General features: G+C 40.9%; 1 protein-coding gene across 2 annotated transcripts in view; it reads left to right on the forward strand.

The window, feature by feature from the left end:
- The window catches only part of IGF1R (insulin like growth factor 1 receptor), a 177,722-nt gene that overhangs the window by 136,324 nt on the left and 24,414 nt on the right, over positions 1 to 16,984 (forward strand). For both annotated transcript variants that reach the window (XM_062584161.1, XM_062584160.1), the window contains exons 5-12: positions 1,432 to 1,576; positions 5,936 to 6,150; positions 8,212 to 8,338; positions 9,639 to 9,877; positions 11,783 to 11,950; positions 12,156 to 12,360; positions 15,049 to 15,335; positions 16,833 to 16,969. In XM_062584161.1, the coding sequence (XP_062440145.1) occupies positions 1,432 to 1,576; positions 5,936 to 6,150; positions 8,212 to 8,338; positions 9,639 to 9,877; positions 11,783 to 11,950; positions 12,156 to 12,360; positions 15,049 to 15,335; positions 16,833 to 16,969 (1,523 nt within the window). The remainder of the gene's footprint in view (positions 1 to 1,431; positions 1,577 to 5,935; positions 6,151 to 8,211; positions 8,339 to 9,638; positions 9,878 to 11,782; positions 11,951 to 12,155; positions 12,361 to 15,048; positions 15,336 to 16,832; positions 16,970 to 16,984) is intronic.

Below are 16,984 nucleotides of genomic sequence, written 5' to 3' on the forward strand. Positions count from 1 at the left end.
TTTAAGGAGAGGTGTGGTGTATTGCTAAAACATGCAGTCGAGAGCACTGGAAGCTCTTTTAAAGCCCAGCACTGTGCCTCTGGATGGTCGTCATCAGTGAGCTGGCCATCTTTGTTGCATGTCTTACACAGGCTCTGGATTATATTTGTCAGAGCAGTGATTCATCAGCTAGGGAAGCATCGACAGTTGGTGAGCTCTTTAAAAAAAGAAAAAAGAAGAGTAAAAATCTCTCTTAGTTTTTATTGGAAATGTGTCTCCATATTGAAGGTGCCTTTTGTTTTCATAACTGTTGTTGAAAGATTGAGATAGATTTGATTTACTCCCTTAGAAACAGCAGTGTGTGGATTATTTCACTTGTGGTCCCACCTCTGCTAGCGAGATCTCCCCTTGCGCAGGAAGATGTTCTAATTAGAGGGTCACAAGTGAGGATTTTTTTGAGATTTGGGCTTTTTAGGGGGGGGGAGAAGGGGGGCCATTTTTGGTTGCAATGTTTTTGTTTTAAATTTTATCTAACAGGAACTAAAGAGTGTCCACCTCCTGCCAGCTTGTTTTGTGTGGGAACCAACCACTGGTATTGGGACTGCCCCAGCTGTGTGTTAGGACTTCAGCTGGTTTATGGCAGCAAACGCACCCTGTCGCAGCTTTTCCTACCTGAGTGCTTCTTAAAAACATCCCTGCACAGTAACCCAGCAGGATGATGATACGGGCGAGGGGCAGAGGCCAGGAGCGGCAGGGCTGGAGCCACAGCTCCCTGGCGAAGGGTGGAGCATCGCAGACCCAGGAGGGACAGCATGCTTCCTGGAGAGGGGCCGTGCTGAAGAGTGGAGCTTGCTCTGGGGCATTTGCAACAGTTCCTTGGAGAAAAACCCCTTTAGCAAGCTGTATGGAATATATTTCACGACATGAAGACATCCTTATGGCTTTGTCTTTGTTGTTCCCTCAAGAGGTCTAGGCTTCGTGGCGAAAGCTTTTCATGCTTTGTGCCTGTGTGGAGTACAATCACGTAACTCCACCAGTTCCTCCGTGGTCTCATTCTCCATTTCCCAGTGGTGCTTTCTGCCAGAGCTCCGCTCTGTGGCAGAAGAGCCCTTCCAGTCTCAAGTATGTGTACGTTTACACAAAGGGTTTTCATCCTTTCCAGAGTGTTGGCTCAAGATTTGGTGCTGGCTTCAGAACATGGCATCCAAGAAGAAGGAAGGCACAGCAGTGGGGAAAATTAAGAAAAATGTTCCACTACTGCTGTGTTGCTTTGTTTTGCCCTTCACCTGTCTGCCTACACAGGCAGCTGTCACTGTAGAATGAATATCAGCATCTCTCATTTTCAGAAGCAAGAGCAAACATTTTCTTTTACTGAGCTAACACTGCATTAAGCAGAAGAGTGGATAAAGCTATGAATTCTCGAATAATAAAACTGTGTTTTTCTTAATGTAGGTAACATTGCATCTGAACTGGAGAATTTTATGGGTCTGATTGAGACAGTAACAGGGTATGTGAAGATTCGCCATTCCCATGCATTAGTCTCCCTTTCTTTCTTGAAGAACCTGCGGTATATTCTGGGAGAGGAACAGGTGGATGGGTAAGTGTTCACATATTTGTAAGTGCAATTTCACTTTAATAGAATGCCACAGAGAATACATCTTCTAATGAACATTTGTGTACCATGTGTAGAATCTTCCCTCCCACTGATATGCAGCATTTTTCTCCTAATGAACACCATTGCACAGTCATTACTCATTGGGATCGCTATCGAAATCAACATATTAAAATGAGTTAATTAAAAATATATTTATGGCAACTTAGCTGCTGCTTTTCACGTGGAAGGAGATTTTTCTAGGGAGATGTTTTTGCATTGATAAACAGTGTTTTCTTTTGTTCTCATTTCTGCTCCATTTCAATCAGAAATGAGCATCTTCAGAAGTCATTAAGTTTTGTTGCAAATTGTTACTGTTGGCTTTTAGCAGAGTTCTATGGAAAACATCAGCTGAAAGGAAATCTCAACTTCACTAACCAAGGAGTGCAACTGGAAATGATCCAACTAATATGAAATTGTTTGCAAATCCTTAAAATGCTAACATTAAGCTAATTATCTATTGAGTAGAAGAAAGCTTGACCAGGACAAGTAACATTGATTGCCGCTGAAATGTTTGCTGTGGATTATGTTGCTTCTATAATGTATATAATTACATAGTGTGTGATACTTTTGATTCTTGGCTGTATGTAATTCCTGTTGTCCTGTGTTGGGAATAGATAAACTTGTGTCTCAGCTAACCACAGCAGAACTTGCACTGCTGAGGTGTGGTGATGTTCCATCAGGAGAGTGCTTTCCTTGCTTTCTCCCCACCAAATAAAGTAGCTTCCCAAGTTTAAACCAGGGTTCTCTGGGAGAAAAAAAGTCTCCTTCAGTAATGAGAGAACTGTTAAACAAGAAATTTGGGGAAATCATACAGGAAAAGGTGGTGGGAAGGTCATGGGAAAGGTTGCTTGTCTCTGATTTATCTGCCCCAACAAGATAAAGTTAAGGCTTGAAGGATTCTTCACAACCTCCCTCTTTCTCTAGGGCTAGTCTTTGCTCAGCCTTAAATTCTTAAAATTCCACTGTGTGATAGAGCGAGCTAAAGGGCAGCTCTTCATCCTGCGCTTGAAAAGCACACTGTCCGCTCAATGAGGATCGTGGCTCTGAAAAAACTTGCTTCTAATTGCAAATTGTAGGGGCTTGTTGCTTTGCACACACGCTCTCTGTCTCTTTGTCTTTTTAAATTTGAGTTCAGCTTTGGGCTTTAAGTAGTAATTATGTTTATGGAATCTTGTATGTCAGCAAGCATAACTGATATGAAAGGAAATGACTGATTTTATTAAGTCTGATTCCCAAATAGAGAAGTAAATGTTGAAGCTTTCAAAAGGAAACAGGGATGAGTTAGGGAAGCAAAATAGATCTATACTGATGAGCTATTCATGCTACAATTCATTCATGCTAAGAAATTACTGCAGATACTTACTTTCTTCTTGTTGTTGTTACTAGTATTAAATAGGGGTTTCCCTTCTCTCCTGTCTTCTATTGGTTAATGTCCCAAGTGTGTGGCCTAATGGTGACTTTTGTTTTTCTCTTACGGTAGCCCTGAGAGAAGAAATCTTTTCTCTATGTCCTGTAAGTTCTTCGCATCCCAGTTAAGTCAGACTGTCGGAAACCTGTGCTGCCTGGTCTTTCTGTAACCAGTTCATCCACTGCTCCTCTTCAATCCTTGTTCCCCTCTTGGTGAAAGTCACTTGTCTTTCCAGATCACACGTTGCCCTGTTCTTAGCAGCAGACTTCTCTGGTCACTGCCACTTTGATTCACCCTTATGGGTGAATGTGGAGAGATGTAGTGTTGCATGCTGATACAGCCTGTGGAACAGGCTTTTTAATTTATGCAGTCAATAATTTACTGTCTCTGGGTGCTGTGCAGTTGGGGATGCACATCACGTTGGGGGAATGCTCTCCTGTACCTGTGCGTGCGTTATGCAGGTTGCCTGGAGGCTTCCTACAGGACAGCCTGGGACCAGATGTGCCTCCTGCTTCTGCTCCGAGGTATAGCCTGTCCTTCAGGCCATGATCTCCAGTCGTTCGGTTAGATACTGGCTCTGGAGTTTGACTGGCAGCATTTTGCTTTCTACAGTGAATCTGTTATTCTTTCGTTCTATCTTCCATGGCATCCTGATTTTTTTTTGTTGGAGCCAAAGTCTGATATAATCATTATTTATAACTTTATTTATTCCCTAAGCGCACTCCATTTGCCTTCTGCTCTACCTTTCAAACAACACAGCAGCTCACCTATGCTGTGATTTGAGACTGTATATAACACTCCAAATGTGGTTTCCCTGGTGCTTTGAATGGTGCCAGAATAATTTCCACTAATTTATACTTTCAGTGTATATACAAACCCTTAGGACTTGTTTGCTATGCCTCAAACTGCTGCTCAGACTTATGCATAAGGTTTTAATGCATGATCCACAACGGTTTCCGGCTCTGGCCCACTTGGTGTGCAGTTGTGTCAAGACCCAAGGTATACTTGGTTTGTCTCATTTGACTGTCTTGAAAGCTTAGCTGCATTGCTTTAAACCAAGAATTCTCCTGTTGCCACAGTTGTGAGCAGCAGGCAGGATGGGCTGATACGAAATATTTATTAAGATGGTTGCTGCAGTTGTGGAACCAAATCTCTGTGCTTTCTGCATGTGATCTGAGTTCAGCTTTTTGGGTCTTTCCTGAAAAGCTTACTTGCCGTTGCTTAATCACACGGCTAATTGTAGCGAAGTGTCATCTCTTTAACAGTCATCTCTAGCAAAGTAATAGGTGTGTCAAACAGTTTTTGGTGATATCTGCAGAATCCTACAGGTGGTTAAGCATCACTGTTCCCTCCTGGCAAGATGCATTTAAAGCACATACGTGCTCACTTTCCCAACTGTATTAGCCAACTGAATACGTTCTTCTCAGCAGCTCTCCAAGATAGTATGAGATGTATCTGCTTTGCTAGGAATCAAACCTTGGATTTTTAGGGGACACTTGGAAATAGGAGAATCACTTCTCTTTCATGTTGTTTTGGAAATACACTTAGCATTTTGATACATGCTAAGAAACTGCAACAGTATTCTGTACAGGCTGCAGCCAGAACACACAAACTTTCCATTTCAGGTTGGATAAGGGAGGAATTAATGCTAAATTTTCAATTACTTAATTGAAGGAAGACCATAAATGAATAGCATATCAGCTTCTTATGAACCCCGTGGCTGATCTTTCGTGTTACCCTGCAAAACCCATGACTGTAGTCGAAAGAGCGCACAGAACGTGTTGTTTAACTACATTGCTGTGAGCTCACCAGTGCACACCAGCTTGCACAGCTCACAAGGGTTCATTGCGTTACTAATGGATTTTGTGTTGACGCAGTTACACTGGTAGGACTTTCCATAGAAATAATATAATAAATTCTGCCATGATAAGTTGATTTGGTTTAGGTGCATCAGTTGCAGAAACTTTTAACTTATTTTTCAATTGCTCATTCCTGTCCCTACTGTCCCAAAATGTGAGTGTTTTTGCAGGCATCATCTTTGCAGGCATCATCTTAGGACTGATGGAGAGCCTCTGCTCTCCCTTCTGCTCCACCTGTTTGTCCATTCAGCGCAATTGAGCAGCACCTTGATTTTTTTCTTAATCTACAACCAGATTTACACACATAACTTTGTATTTGGTATCTGTGGCAGTGAAGGATGTTCACGTTGTTCCACTGGTGTACTTCAGAGAACAGTTCGCGCTCAGCACATGCTGCTGCTGTCTGTGTTTCTGGTTCTGTACTGGAAGGGTGTATCCTGTGCTGTGCAGTCAGTGTAACTGCTTACTGTCAGGTTTTGATGTATAGGCGCAACTGTACTTGGCACAATGCGGGAGATCTTTGCTGGGCCAAGGCGTAAACTAAGACACAGAGGCGAGGAGGCCTCAATGTGCAAACTCTTATAGCTGCTTTTGTAAACAAAAGCAAGACAGCTGTGTGCGCTCTCTTATTTTATAGCCAGAACTCTGGCATGGTGCTGCTCCTGTACCACACGCAAGGTTATCACTTCTTATTTGCCACAAAATGGAAAACCCAGTTTAGCGACCCCCTGTCCAGAGGACACAAATTTATATTCCATATGGCATCTTCCATGCAATTATTAAAACATATGTTGGAGTGGGCTTTGCACAGTGTGATGTCAGCCTTGGAGTCCTGTTCCCTGCTCTCTGACCAGTGTGAACATTCGGGGAAACTTGCTCCCTGGGAGAGAAGAAAATCCTTTATTCTGCTGAATACCAGGTTATACCGATAGGAAGAAATACAATGTTTTAAAGTATGCTTATGTTAAGATGCTCTTGGTGGGAATTGGCTATGAATTAAAACTAATATTTTTTCCTTCAATAAATTCCTTCTAGGAATTATTCTTTCTACGTACTTGACAACCATAATCTTCAGCAGCTGTGGGACTGGAACCATCATAACTTGACGATCAAGGAGGGTAAAATGTACTTTGCATTTAATCCTAAGCTGTGTGTTTCTGAGATTTACCGTATGGAGGAAGTTTCGGGAACCAAGGGACGACAGAGCAAAGGAGATATAAATCCAAGGAACAATGGGGAGAGAGCCTCTTGTAAGTAAAAAGTCTTTGGACAAACCACTTCTGAGTGTGAGACAACTGTGTTGCCCAAGGGAGGGAAAAGCAAAAACAAAAAAACCCCACAGAAAACACAAAACACGTTGCTATGTTGCTGAATATTGCAACATTTAGAGATTAGAAATTAAAGTAGACTTCCAATCATTCTAGTTCATCAGTTCTCAAAATGTAGCTGAAAGCATGTGTGCAGAGAATTATGTGGTTACAGAGTGGCTATGTCATATGAAAAGCAAAGAAAGAAAAAAAATTCTGATTAAGAAAGCATGATGCTTTCCTAATACCATTTCTTTGTGACAGCAGCATCTTGTAACAATAGGAACATGCTTTAAAATGTCCTTTTTAGAAGGGCTTCTGTCAGTTCTGCCATTACGGCTTTACTGTGTGGTCTACCTGGCAAGTGATAAATAAAATCTAGTTTTTGATATGTCCAGTGAGGAATAGTTTCTGTGTTTCCTTTGCAAAATTACAACATTAAAGATAATTTCCTCTCTCAAGTATTTACTTTTCCTTGATATCAGGGCAGCTGCTGAATAACAATTCCTTAGATACCAGAAGGTACTGGTTCTGTTCAAGGTTCTTTCTAGCTCCAAGTTAACAGTGTCTTGTTGCTAGAAATAAGCGCACTTGCCATAAACTCAACTTTCTGTGCTTTATTTTATTCGCTTTTGATTTGAGAACAGTATTTTGTGTTCTACAGTATTCCTAAGCTTCAGTGTCTTTGCATTTAATCTGCAGTGGTCAAAATTACTGGAAAATTTTCTGTTGACCTTGGTGATTTTCATATCAAATCTCATGGTGTAATGTACACATTTAAAAGCAATCTGTCATCTAGCAATTAAGAAGGAAAACACTTATTACTGATGATGTTTGTTCCTTTGGTCTGTTCATGGTGTTCTTGGAGCTGAGTAAATTAGAATGTATCTTGTGTATCAGTCAAGTCCCCTTGTGCTGGATGGTGTTTACAAAACTGGGACACGTACTCTGCTGAATGTCTCTTTAGGCGTGATGCATAAATGCAGATGGCATAGACCCTTGTTGTAACCACACTCCATTCTTTGCACATTCAATAGAGCAAAGGCTCGCAGTCCTGGAGGAGTTACAGACACACAGCCAGTCCTTACTACCACTGAGGCTAGTGCCAACCACTGCCTGTTTTTTTAAAACCGTTACAGAAAGCTTTCTGACTCGGAGAAGGGGAAAAGAATCAACAAAAGTAAACTGCCTTTGAAAAGATAGCACCAGTAGTGCCAGTGTACATGAGGGTGAAAACCTCTTTATTTTCAGAGACTTTTATGGAACATTAGAAACTAACTCGTAGTTGACACTTAGAACACAATTTCTTCATCCCAGAATTAAGTTTTTAAGACGCTGTTTTGTTTCAGATTGGAAAGCTCCCTGAGCTGGTAGTCGGAAGCCATTCATTTCAAAGCCGCCGGCTTCCATCCAGCTCTGTTCAGAGGAGTAGCTGGAAGCTGCTGCCATCAAATGGCTGCGCTGTTTATGAGCTGAGTTTAGGAGTTCTTGGTGCAGCCTCTAATGAATAGGAATGTAAACTCCTCTGTCCTCCCCATGTTGTCCATTCCCCAGAAAAGCAAATTGTGGTTGCCAAAAGTTATCCTAGAAAGTGGGAACACAGAGGCTAGTTACTGCCCTGCCTGCGCATTAGGGTTGGATGATGAATTTAGTGCTACTGAACTAGTCCCGCAAATAAACAGGAATTCCATTCCTCCCTCAGGGAGAGGCTGAAGTAGTTTTCAAGAGCTTTCTAATGATGCCTTAAAAGAAAAACTAGTTCAAAAAAAAATAACAACCAGTAGCTCCAACATACTCTAAAATTATGTCCAAGGCCTTTATGCACCCATATATAGCGTGATGAGTATCAGGGCTTTGTGAATTATCACGAAGGCCATTAGTATAATGTGGTATTGTAGGCACTACTGAAAAGGCTAATTAACCAAGATTAACACTGAAGAAATAGCAAAAACCCAATAAGGATGTGATGTTAACTCTGCCGTGTGATTTCCTTTTGTGTTGCAGGTGAAAGCCACATTCTGCGTTTTGTTTCCAACACTACACTCAAGAATCGGATTAAACTAACGTGGGAACGGTATCGCCCCCCAGATTACAGAGATCTCATTAGCTTCACTGTATACTACAAAGAAGCGTGAGTAGATGTCTTCAGAGACTAATGGGGACAGTCGAGATAGCAGACAATGTTTAGGGTTTCTATTCTGATTGCTGATTTACTGTCTGAAGAGAGTGAGCTAGCAAAGTCCTTCAGGCAGTTTCTGGTATATGCAGCTTTTGTACTTCATCCTTGAGTCCCTCTTTCTTTCAAATTCTCTTTTGGCTAGAGCAAAAGTCCCATTTAAAATGAAGATTGTTTTGGCTGGAACCTACAAATGGATTTCAAATCCATGGGAGAGTTTCTGATTTTAGAAAATGAGATGTATGGCTTGGCTGCTCTCTGGGTGTTCATTTGGAGCTCTCTGTGAGCCATGTCTTTATGCCTATTGAGATCTTTTCCTTCTGTAGTCACAGTACTAGAGAGCTTTTGCAACTTACCTTGTCACCTTCCTGACCTCTCGACTCAGAGTTTGGCTTATTTTGGTTATCTAGCCTCAGTGGTTTTCTGCACTTGCATCTCTTGCAGGGGGACACAACAGTTGCTGGAGAGAACCTAATTTCCTAGGATGTCTCTCTGCCTTTGCTAGTCCTTGTAGTTCTCAGATTGAAATGTAGAGTCAAAATACAAATGTGCAGACTGGATGGGTGAAAGAGAGGTGTTCAGCATGGTGGTAGTGACACACACAGCAAGACTGTAAGGCTTGGCAGTAAAAAGTACTGCTTGGGGGGAAAAAATCATTCTGATGGTGTATGGTGCAGTAAACTTATTTTGATCATTCTATATAAAGAATTAACAAGAATATTATTTTGTATGTTGTCGCACTGGTGGTGCAATTCAGAAGTTAGGAGAAGTAGAAGCATAAGGATGTTTACATCATATGGAAGTAAAAAGAAAGAAACGCTTATTGATTTCTGAAGGACTGGTCAAGGCTGGTCATGGAAATTTAAGTCCTTTGCAGTAGGAGCTCAGCCACTATCAATAACTATTTTGAGTGGCTTCTCCTAAATTTATACACAGCTGAAGTCTAAATACATCTGAAGCATTTCACTGTCTGCTTTTGAAAACATGAGGCAAACCCAGGGTTAGTGTTTACTTTGAAAACCTTGTGCTGTTGCTAGGGATTGAAAGAAAGACCTGCAGCTAAAGCTGAACTCTTGAGTTTTGTAGTGCTTGGAAGTAAAATACAAATCTGGAATTCTCTGTTTTGTTCTGCTGTGAAAAATGAGTAATCTTTATTTGTTTCACTAGGCAAGGTTGAAGTGAGATGCTCTCATAAATGTAGGAGATATTTAAGAGAAAAGGATTTCATAGTATTTCTTTTCTTTTTATATTTCAGACCATTCAAGAATGTGACAGAGTACGATGGGCAAGATGCATGTGGCTCCAACAGCTGGAATATGGTAGATGTTGACCTGCCACCAAACAAAGAGAACAATCCTGGGATTTTACTGCAGGGTTTGAAACCTTGGACTCAATATGCCATTTATGTGAAGGCAGTTACCCTCACAATGATGGAAAACCATCATATTCATGGAGCAAAAAGTGAAATAGTATATATACGAACCAATGCTGCAGGTGAGGTACTGGGCTCTGGAGGAGCCTTTACATACATAAAGCCGTATATATGTTTATTATCTCTCATTTTTTAAACAAATCAGCTGATTTGAAAAAATTACTTCTGATATGCAAAAAATCCACTGGGGGGCCTTGTGCTTAGTCTGTTCTAATTGCCATTCAAATCACCTTCTTTTTCTATGAAGAAGCTTGGAGTAGCCAGGGGTGAGAAGAGTGCTTGTCAGATGCCCTGCAAGGAGCAGAAGCAGATGGTTTCCTAGCCAGTTCTTCAATCCCTTTAGCATGCAGCAGTTACCACTGCAGTGCTGTGTCAAGTGGCCATGGTCCCTTTCAGACGCACCTGTTGACCCAAGGAAACTTCCCAACGGTGCGGAGCTGAGGCTTCATTGCAGTTGGCAGCAGTATAACTTGGAAAGCTGTAAGGATGGCCCAGCGCAGCAGCTACAAAGTTGGAGGAATCCAGATGTTCATTTGAGCTCAGAATCTGTTTTAGAGGTCACATCCAAGTACTAGTTGTTTCTGTTTTCTGAATCACATTTTGAGATCTGCGGGCACGATTGCCCTTAAGCGTTTGGCTTTTGGAAAGCAGTCACCATCAGTGACTGCTTTTGTGTACCCTGGAGAGGCTGATTTTCATTTCAGTTGTGTTTCAAATAGCTATATTTCACAGCTGGTAAGAAGGATATGTGTAGCCTCATCTGCATTTCTGTTCAGCTTTGAAATTTTGAAGTCCTATCTGATGCTATATCACTACAATTAACTCAGGCCTTACTCTGTAGATGACAGGGGGATTAGGGCATGCAAGATGACTCTGTACTGGATTAAGCTCATCTCTTGTGGCTCTCAGGATGCCCAAGGAAGCTAAGCTGGTAAAAGGAGCTCTGACACTACTGACAGGGAATTTTAGGAGCCTATGACTCTTGAAATGATACAAGAGGAAAATTTGAGACATTTCCATATTTCACTTAGGAATTGAACATGACCTTGGTAATGCTGAGTGAGATAACCAAACATTTTGTTTATTCAGATATAGGAGAAAACTGATTCTGTATATTTGTGTCCTGATTTGTTTCACAAAAGTGCTGGCAGGGAATAGCCAACCATTGTTCACATGAGCAGAATGGCAACAATGAAAGAAGTGTCTGATTCACACACTGAAAATAAGTGAAAAAGGGCAAACCTACCAAAATAGCTAGAATATTACTTACTTGGTATAAAGCCTATTATGTTTCCAGCGTATTTGAGATTGGCACAGTTATTTTCCTTTCCTCCCTCTGCCCTACCTTGAAGGTCTGTCTGGGTTTTCAGGAGGTGTTTCTTACAGAGGTTTCACAAACAAGATTTGTTATTTTTCACTTCACCCTTACCTCTAGAAGTTTTCTTGGTGCCTCTCAAGGCAATTCATTATTTCCTCAATGAAACCTCTGATCATAATAGCATACACTTTTTAATATAAACAAATGTTTTATTTAGAGTAGCAACAGAAAAGCAAGTTCTGTTGTTAATAGAGAATTGGAGTCTTTTGTGCAGGTGGCATGCGTAATGATAAAAAATGCCAGTAGTTATTAAAGCAGGATTAAAATTTGCAGGAAAATTCTCTGGTTATTCAGACGTTATTTTCATTTGGAATTATGGCATTTTTTCCCTGGAGTTAGGATTTCAGATTTTGTCCCATGAATGAAGGGTAATTTAAGCACAACTTCCAGCTGGGTTTTTGCTCTCAGATCGTTCATACTCATTGTTAGTGGGTTGTAAGTAGGAGATGTTTTTGTTTTGGTAGGGTGAGTTACTTTCCTTGCAGAAAACAAGTGGATTAGGTTTTACCTAAATTTGCCTCCAAATATATTGTAGAGTGTGGGGGGTTTAAAAATGCTTTTGTTTTCTTTGTGTTCTTTTTCACTACAGTGCCATCCATTCCCTTGGATGTTATTTCAGCATCCAATTCCTCTTCCCAACTAATCGTGAAGTGGAACCCTCCCTCTCTTCCTAATGGCAACCTCTCTTACTATATTGTGCGATGGCAGCAGCAACCTCAGGACAGTTACCTTTACAGACACAATTACTGCTCCAAAGGTAGGAAAACTAAAAACAATTGTGTTGAAATGCCTTTGACTTGTACCTACCAGTGCATGTTGTATTCCAGGACTAAAGCCAGTGCCTTGTTTCACAATACTTCTGTGAATAGGAGCAAGTAAAAGGGAAAGGGTAAACATGGATTATTGCCATATTCATAATAAGGAGAGAAAGAAATGGGCTGCCTCTGCTCTTGTCGTTTCAGATAAAGTCCCAATTCGAAGATATGCTGATGGGACCATTGATACAGAAGAAGCTACTGAACCCACCAAGCCAGAGGGCTGTGGAGGAGAAAAAGGACCTTGTTGTGCTTGTCCTAAGACAGAGGCAGAGAAACAAGCTGAGAAAGAGGAAGCAGAGTACCGGAAGGTCTTCGAGAACTTCCTTCACAACTCTATCTTTGTCCCCAGGTAATGGAGTTGGGAAACTGGCTCTTTGCAAGTAGGGCAGGTGGCTAGTTGTGAGTTTTAACATTTCCTAGAGCTCAGGCTTCCTGAACATGGAAGATCTGCAGAAAGCACATAAACAGCCTTCTTTTTTGTGAGACCATCTTCAGTCGTCCTACTTTGTGGCTTCTCTTCTTCCCTAATTTTCACCTCACTGCTTCTCTTTTTTAGCTGATAATAAGGGTCCTTACCTATATAGTTCAAGGACTTCAGTGATGTTTCTTTTCAGAGTCAAGAGTCACTTGAGGAGTTCTTTGTCTATAAGGGATTCAAAGATGAGCAACATGTGGCAAACAAAGAGATTCAAATGTAATCTTTCTCTAAATAGCCATTTAGGTACTTATGTTCCTAATCTGAAGATTTATTTGCGTTCGATATTGAAGACACATTCACCTTGCAGAGTCAAAGCTGTCTCCCTTTCTCACTGTGCTGATTGCAGAGGGCATATTGGTTTCCTGGGCCCTGCTGCAAAGAAGCATTAAATGTGCCCACTCTTCCATGATAAACACTGGCACTTACACATTAAGTGCAATAGTAACCGTTTTATGCTGCATCATAGAATAGATATCACTGAATTGGTGATTTTGATCCTTGAGTTTCTAATTTACCTCTCATGTAAGCAGTTCTTACTTAAGATAATTGGATCCTGGGGCCTAGCACACAGTGTATAGCTGTTACGTTACAGTCTGTAAGCAATCAGATTTCAATCATGCGTGTTATCTCACTGTCTCTGTTGGCAGGTGAAGTTTATGGTGAAATCCTGTGTTTGAGAACTCAACAGTTGTCGTTTGTTTGGGGTAGGGACTGTGATTATGCTTGAAGCTTTTTAGCTTTGTTTTTTTTTGGGGGGGGGGCAGGGGGAGAAGAAGCCTAAATACTGCCTCTCTTTGGAAGTGCTAAATCTTGTATTTGAGCTATATTTGATTCACAGCTCACTTTAAATTCAGCGTTTGTAGTTGAAGTTGTGCAATGTTTCCGTACCAATGATAAGAACCTGCAGCAAAGGTGAACTACAAAGAGGCAGCAGTAACTGTGACTGACCAGCAAAAATGTGTGTGATTCCTGAACAATGCAAAATGCTTTAAATGTGATCTCATTTTGTACTTTATGAAGTAGCACAACAGGAAGTTTTGAAAGCATGTGTCAGGTCTAAAGTGCCTGAAACTGTATTGTACCAGCTTTCACACAGAAAATTCTTTTGTATTTCACCAAAGCTTTGTAATTTAAAGTAGATGTTGTTTGTCTTCTGCCAAATTTTCTTACATTCCCCAAAAGCAAAGGGAAAATGACAGAAATGTGAACTGAGACAGTAACAAACTAACTGAGCAATTTACACAGAATTTCCTGAAAGCTTGACTGTTTCCCCTTCTCCTCAACCTACTGTCGTAATAGTATGTTTTGTAACAGCGAGAGCAGATAAGGTACGAGGCTTAGAAATAGCTGCGCAGCCAAGTGACTTTAAGGAGACTGAATGTAAGGGAAATTAAAGATTATGAGCTACTGAGATTTCTCCACAGGACAAACATTGGCATCTTGTTACTTGCTGATGTCTATTTTTTCCTTTCCCCCAAGGGAGAACTTAATTAATGGGTTAGTACAAGCTCGGTATTAGTATTTTCTTCTAGTGTCCTACCCGTCTTCAGGATATTTTGAAAGAAATGCAGCATGTAATATAGCATGAAAATAATCAACTGTATAGTTTTAAGATTGTTTAAAAACGCTATTGGTCTGATCTTGTGTGCAATTTCTGGATGACCCCATGTATATTAGTGCCAAAGATGAGCTAGGTTCTAAACGTGAGGACCCTGTAGTCTTGGAGAAGCACTTGCAACCACAGGAGTATCAGTTGTTCTTCAAGTTTCTTTTGGTTTTCTAATGACCAGACAGAGTGTCACTGTGTATAATAGAGGATAACCGAGAGGTAACTTAAAAATTACCATAGTGTGTAAGAAGTGTGTAAGTTAGCTCTTGTGACTTCTATTTTTTCTTTTCAATTTCAGTTAATTTCGATTTGATTGAAAGCACTCGAAGCACTCGGATCAGACACACAAGGCTAAGTGCCATCCCCAATGCGTAGCAGTTGTGTTGGTTAGCTCATACCATCCAAACCTTTATAAAGTATTTTCATACTGACACTTACACTGATACTAAAGGTCTGTCAATTATATCAGTTTCTTAGACTTGAAAAGGTAGCAGTATTGCTGTAAATCCTCATTTTTTTAATTCAGTGCACACATTTCCTACAGAGGCCAGTAAGGCAAAGCAGCATTGCATGGTGAACTCCCTTCATAATACATAATATAGTGCTCTGTTTTCTTGTATTGGAAGATTGTTCCATTATAGAGGTTTTATTCAAGTGAGAGGAACAGAGATAGGAGAATTGGCACACATGCGTGGTGGTTAACTTGCGTGGGTTTTAGCTATTTAGTTTTGGTTGATTTTCGAGGAGACAGTAGGATGTGTTGACATTCTGTGAGTTAAGATTAAGAGAAACCTTTCTTCTTGTTTTAACTTTTCCTTTATTTGGCACTTTTTTTTAATAGAATTACCTATCTTACAGTTCTTTCCACTGTTTTCCTGGAGCTCGCTGAATGTTGAAGATTGGAATGTCTCTGAAGAGACCTTTTCTGTATGTGTCTGTCTTCTTCACAGACCCGATCGGAAGCGGAGGGATGTGTTCCGCATTGCAAATGCCAGCTTGGCCATTCGAAACAGGAACACAACGGGGACAGATCACTTCACCAATGTTTCTGATGCAGAGGAGAGTGAGGTGGAATATCCATTCTTTGAGACCAAAGTGGATGGCAAGGAGAGAACTGTGATCTCCCATCTCCAGCCTTTTACTCTTTACCGCATTGATATTCACAGCTGCAACCACGAAGCTGATACACTTGGTTGTAGCGCTTCCAACTTTGTCTTTGCAAGAACCATGCCTTCAGGTATGCTCTTGGAAGTACAAAATTTTGCTGTATTTTCTTGTAAAGAAATCCATCGCAGGGAGGAGCACCTTTCCAAAACAGTTGGGGGTACTGGTGGGTACTGGGGTGTAATACAAACGTTCTATGCAAGAGAATAAATTGGAACTATGCAGAACGATTACAGCAGGTCAGTGGCCTTCACTGCTCTGTCTGTGCATTGAGTCACTGGTGTGCAGAAAGGTGTGTGTAGATAATTATGGGAGAATCATTTTCTCAGCAATATAGGTGAGACTCACAGATGTAGTGGGCTGAAGGGTTTTTTTGCAGTTCCTTTATGCTGAACAGAGATGGAGAACACTTCTCCACTAGTGTTTAGCTTTGATACATTCGCTCTGAATTATTTTGCAGATGTTAGAGTTTTGCTAAGGGAATGTTTGCCAAATGTTTCTTCTGTGACAGCAATGACCATGCATTCGTCCAGCCTGGAAACAGGAGGAGTACTGTGTTGCTTTGTGACCAATCGCAGGCATCCAGAGTACTTCAAAAAAGAAACATTGACTGCTCTACTCATGTTTGGGACTTTCACAGATTGTACATCTCCCGAGAAGAATAGAGATGATTTTAGTGCAAACTCATATGTATTCCGTAAAGAGCTTCTACTCCAGCAGATGTCTGGGGATATTTGATGCAGATTGGTAGCAATTTTGCTTTGTTTCTGGAAGGAAACACAATTGTAATCCAGATCCAGCTGTGTCAGTAAAAAGCAAAAAGTTTTGCTTATTTCAAGGAAATAGGGAAATCTGTGAGATCAGGGAAAAGGAAATAATCATTCCCAGATATTTAGCATATGGCTCTGAAAATTGAAAGTTAAACAGTGTTGTGGGTTTTTTTTTCTTCTTCTTCTAGACCTAGCCACTGTAAAGGTGACCTTAATCTGATGACATCCATCTTCATCTTCCCTGTTAGCTTTTGTTTTGAAAACATTAAGTTACCAAGAACTAAAAGTATTCGGGATAAAGCAATTGTTGAATTACTTTCAAGACTCTCTTCAAAAACTGTGCCTGGGCCCAATAAAAATTTCCTAAGTCTGCTCACGGAGAATGGCTGTCAGTGGGGCAGATTTTACTGTGCTTACAGACATTTGCAAACAGCTCAGTGTTTAGAGCTGTTTGAGAATACCTGTGTCCACACCACTGGGCCTAGTGGAAAGTGTGGAAGAAAGAACCAGACACTGATACGCAGGTTCTTTGGCACATAAATAGAGCACAGTGAATAACTCAGGGCTGATGCTGGTGAAGCTACGCACTGCATCGCTTCTGGCAGGCAGTGGTTCAGACGATGCTGATCTCCCTGACGCGCCGCTGGCTGGTACACTTGGTTCTCCAGATCCTTGAATAGCACCTACTGCAGTGCTTTTATATCTAAGGAATACTTTGAAACATTTTTTCCTCAATCTTTGTGGAATTTCCCATTTCAGTAATAAGCGATGTTCTTACATGACTCGTAAATCTTTTACAGAGGGAGCAGATAACATTCCAGGAACAGTAGCATGGGAAGCAAAAGAAGAAAATACGGTCTACCTGAAGTGGTTAGAGCCTGCAAATCCAAATGGTCTGATACTAATGTATGAAATCAAATATGGGCAGCATGGAGAGGTGAGGATTTGACAT

This window comes from Rhea pennata, chromosome 10, assembly GCF_028389875.1.
Source record: "Rhea pennata isolate bPtePen1 chromosome 10, bPtePen1.pri, whole genome shotgun sequence".
NCBI lineage: Eukaryota > Metazoa > Chordata > Aves > Rheiformes > Rheidae > Rhea > Rhea pennata.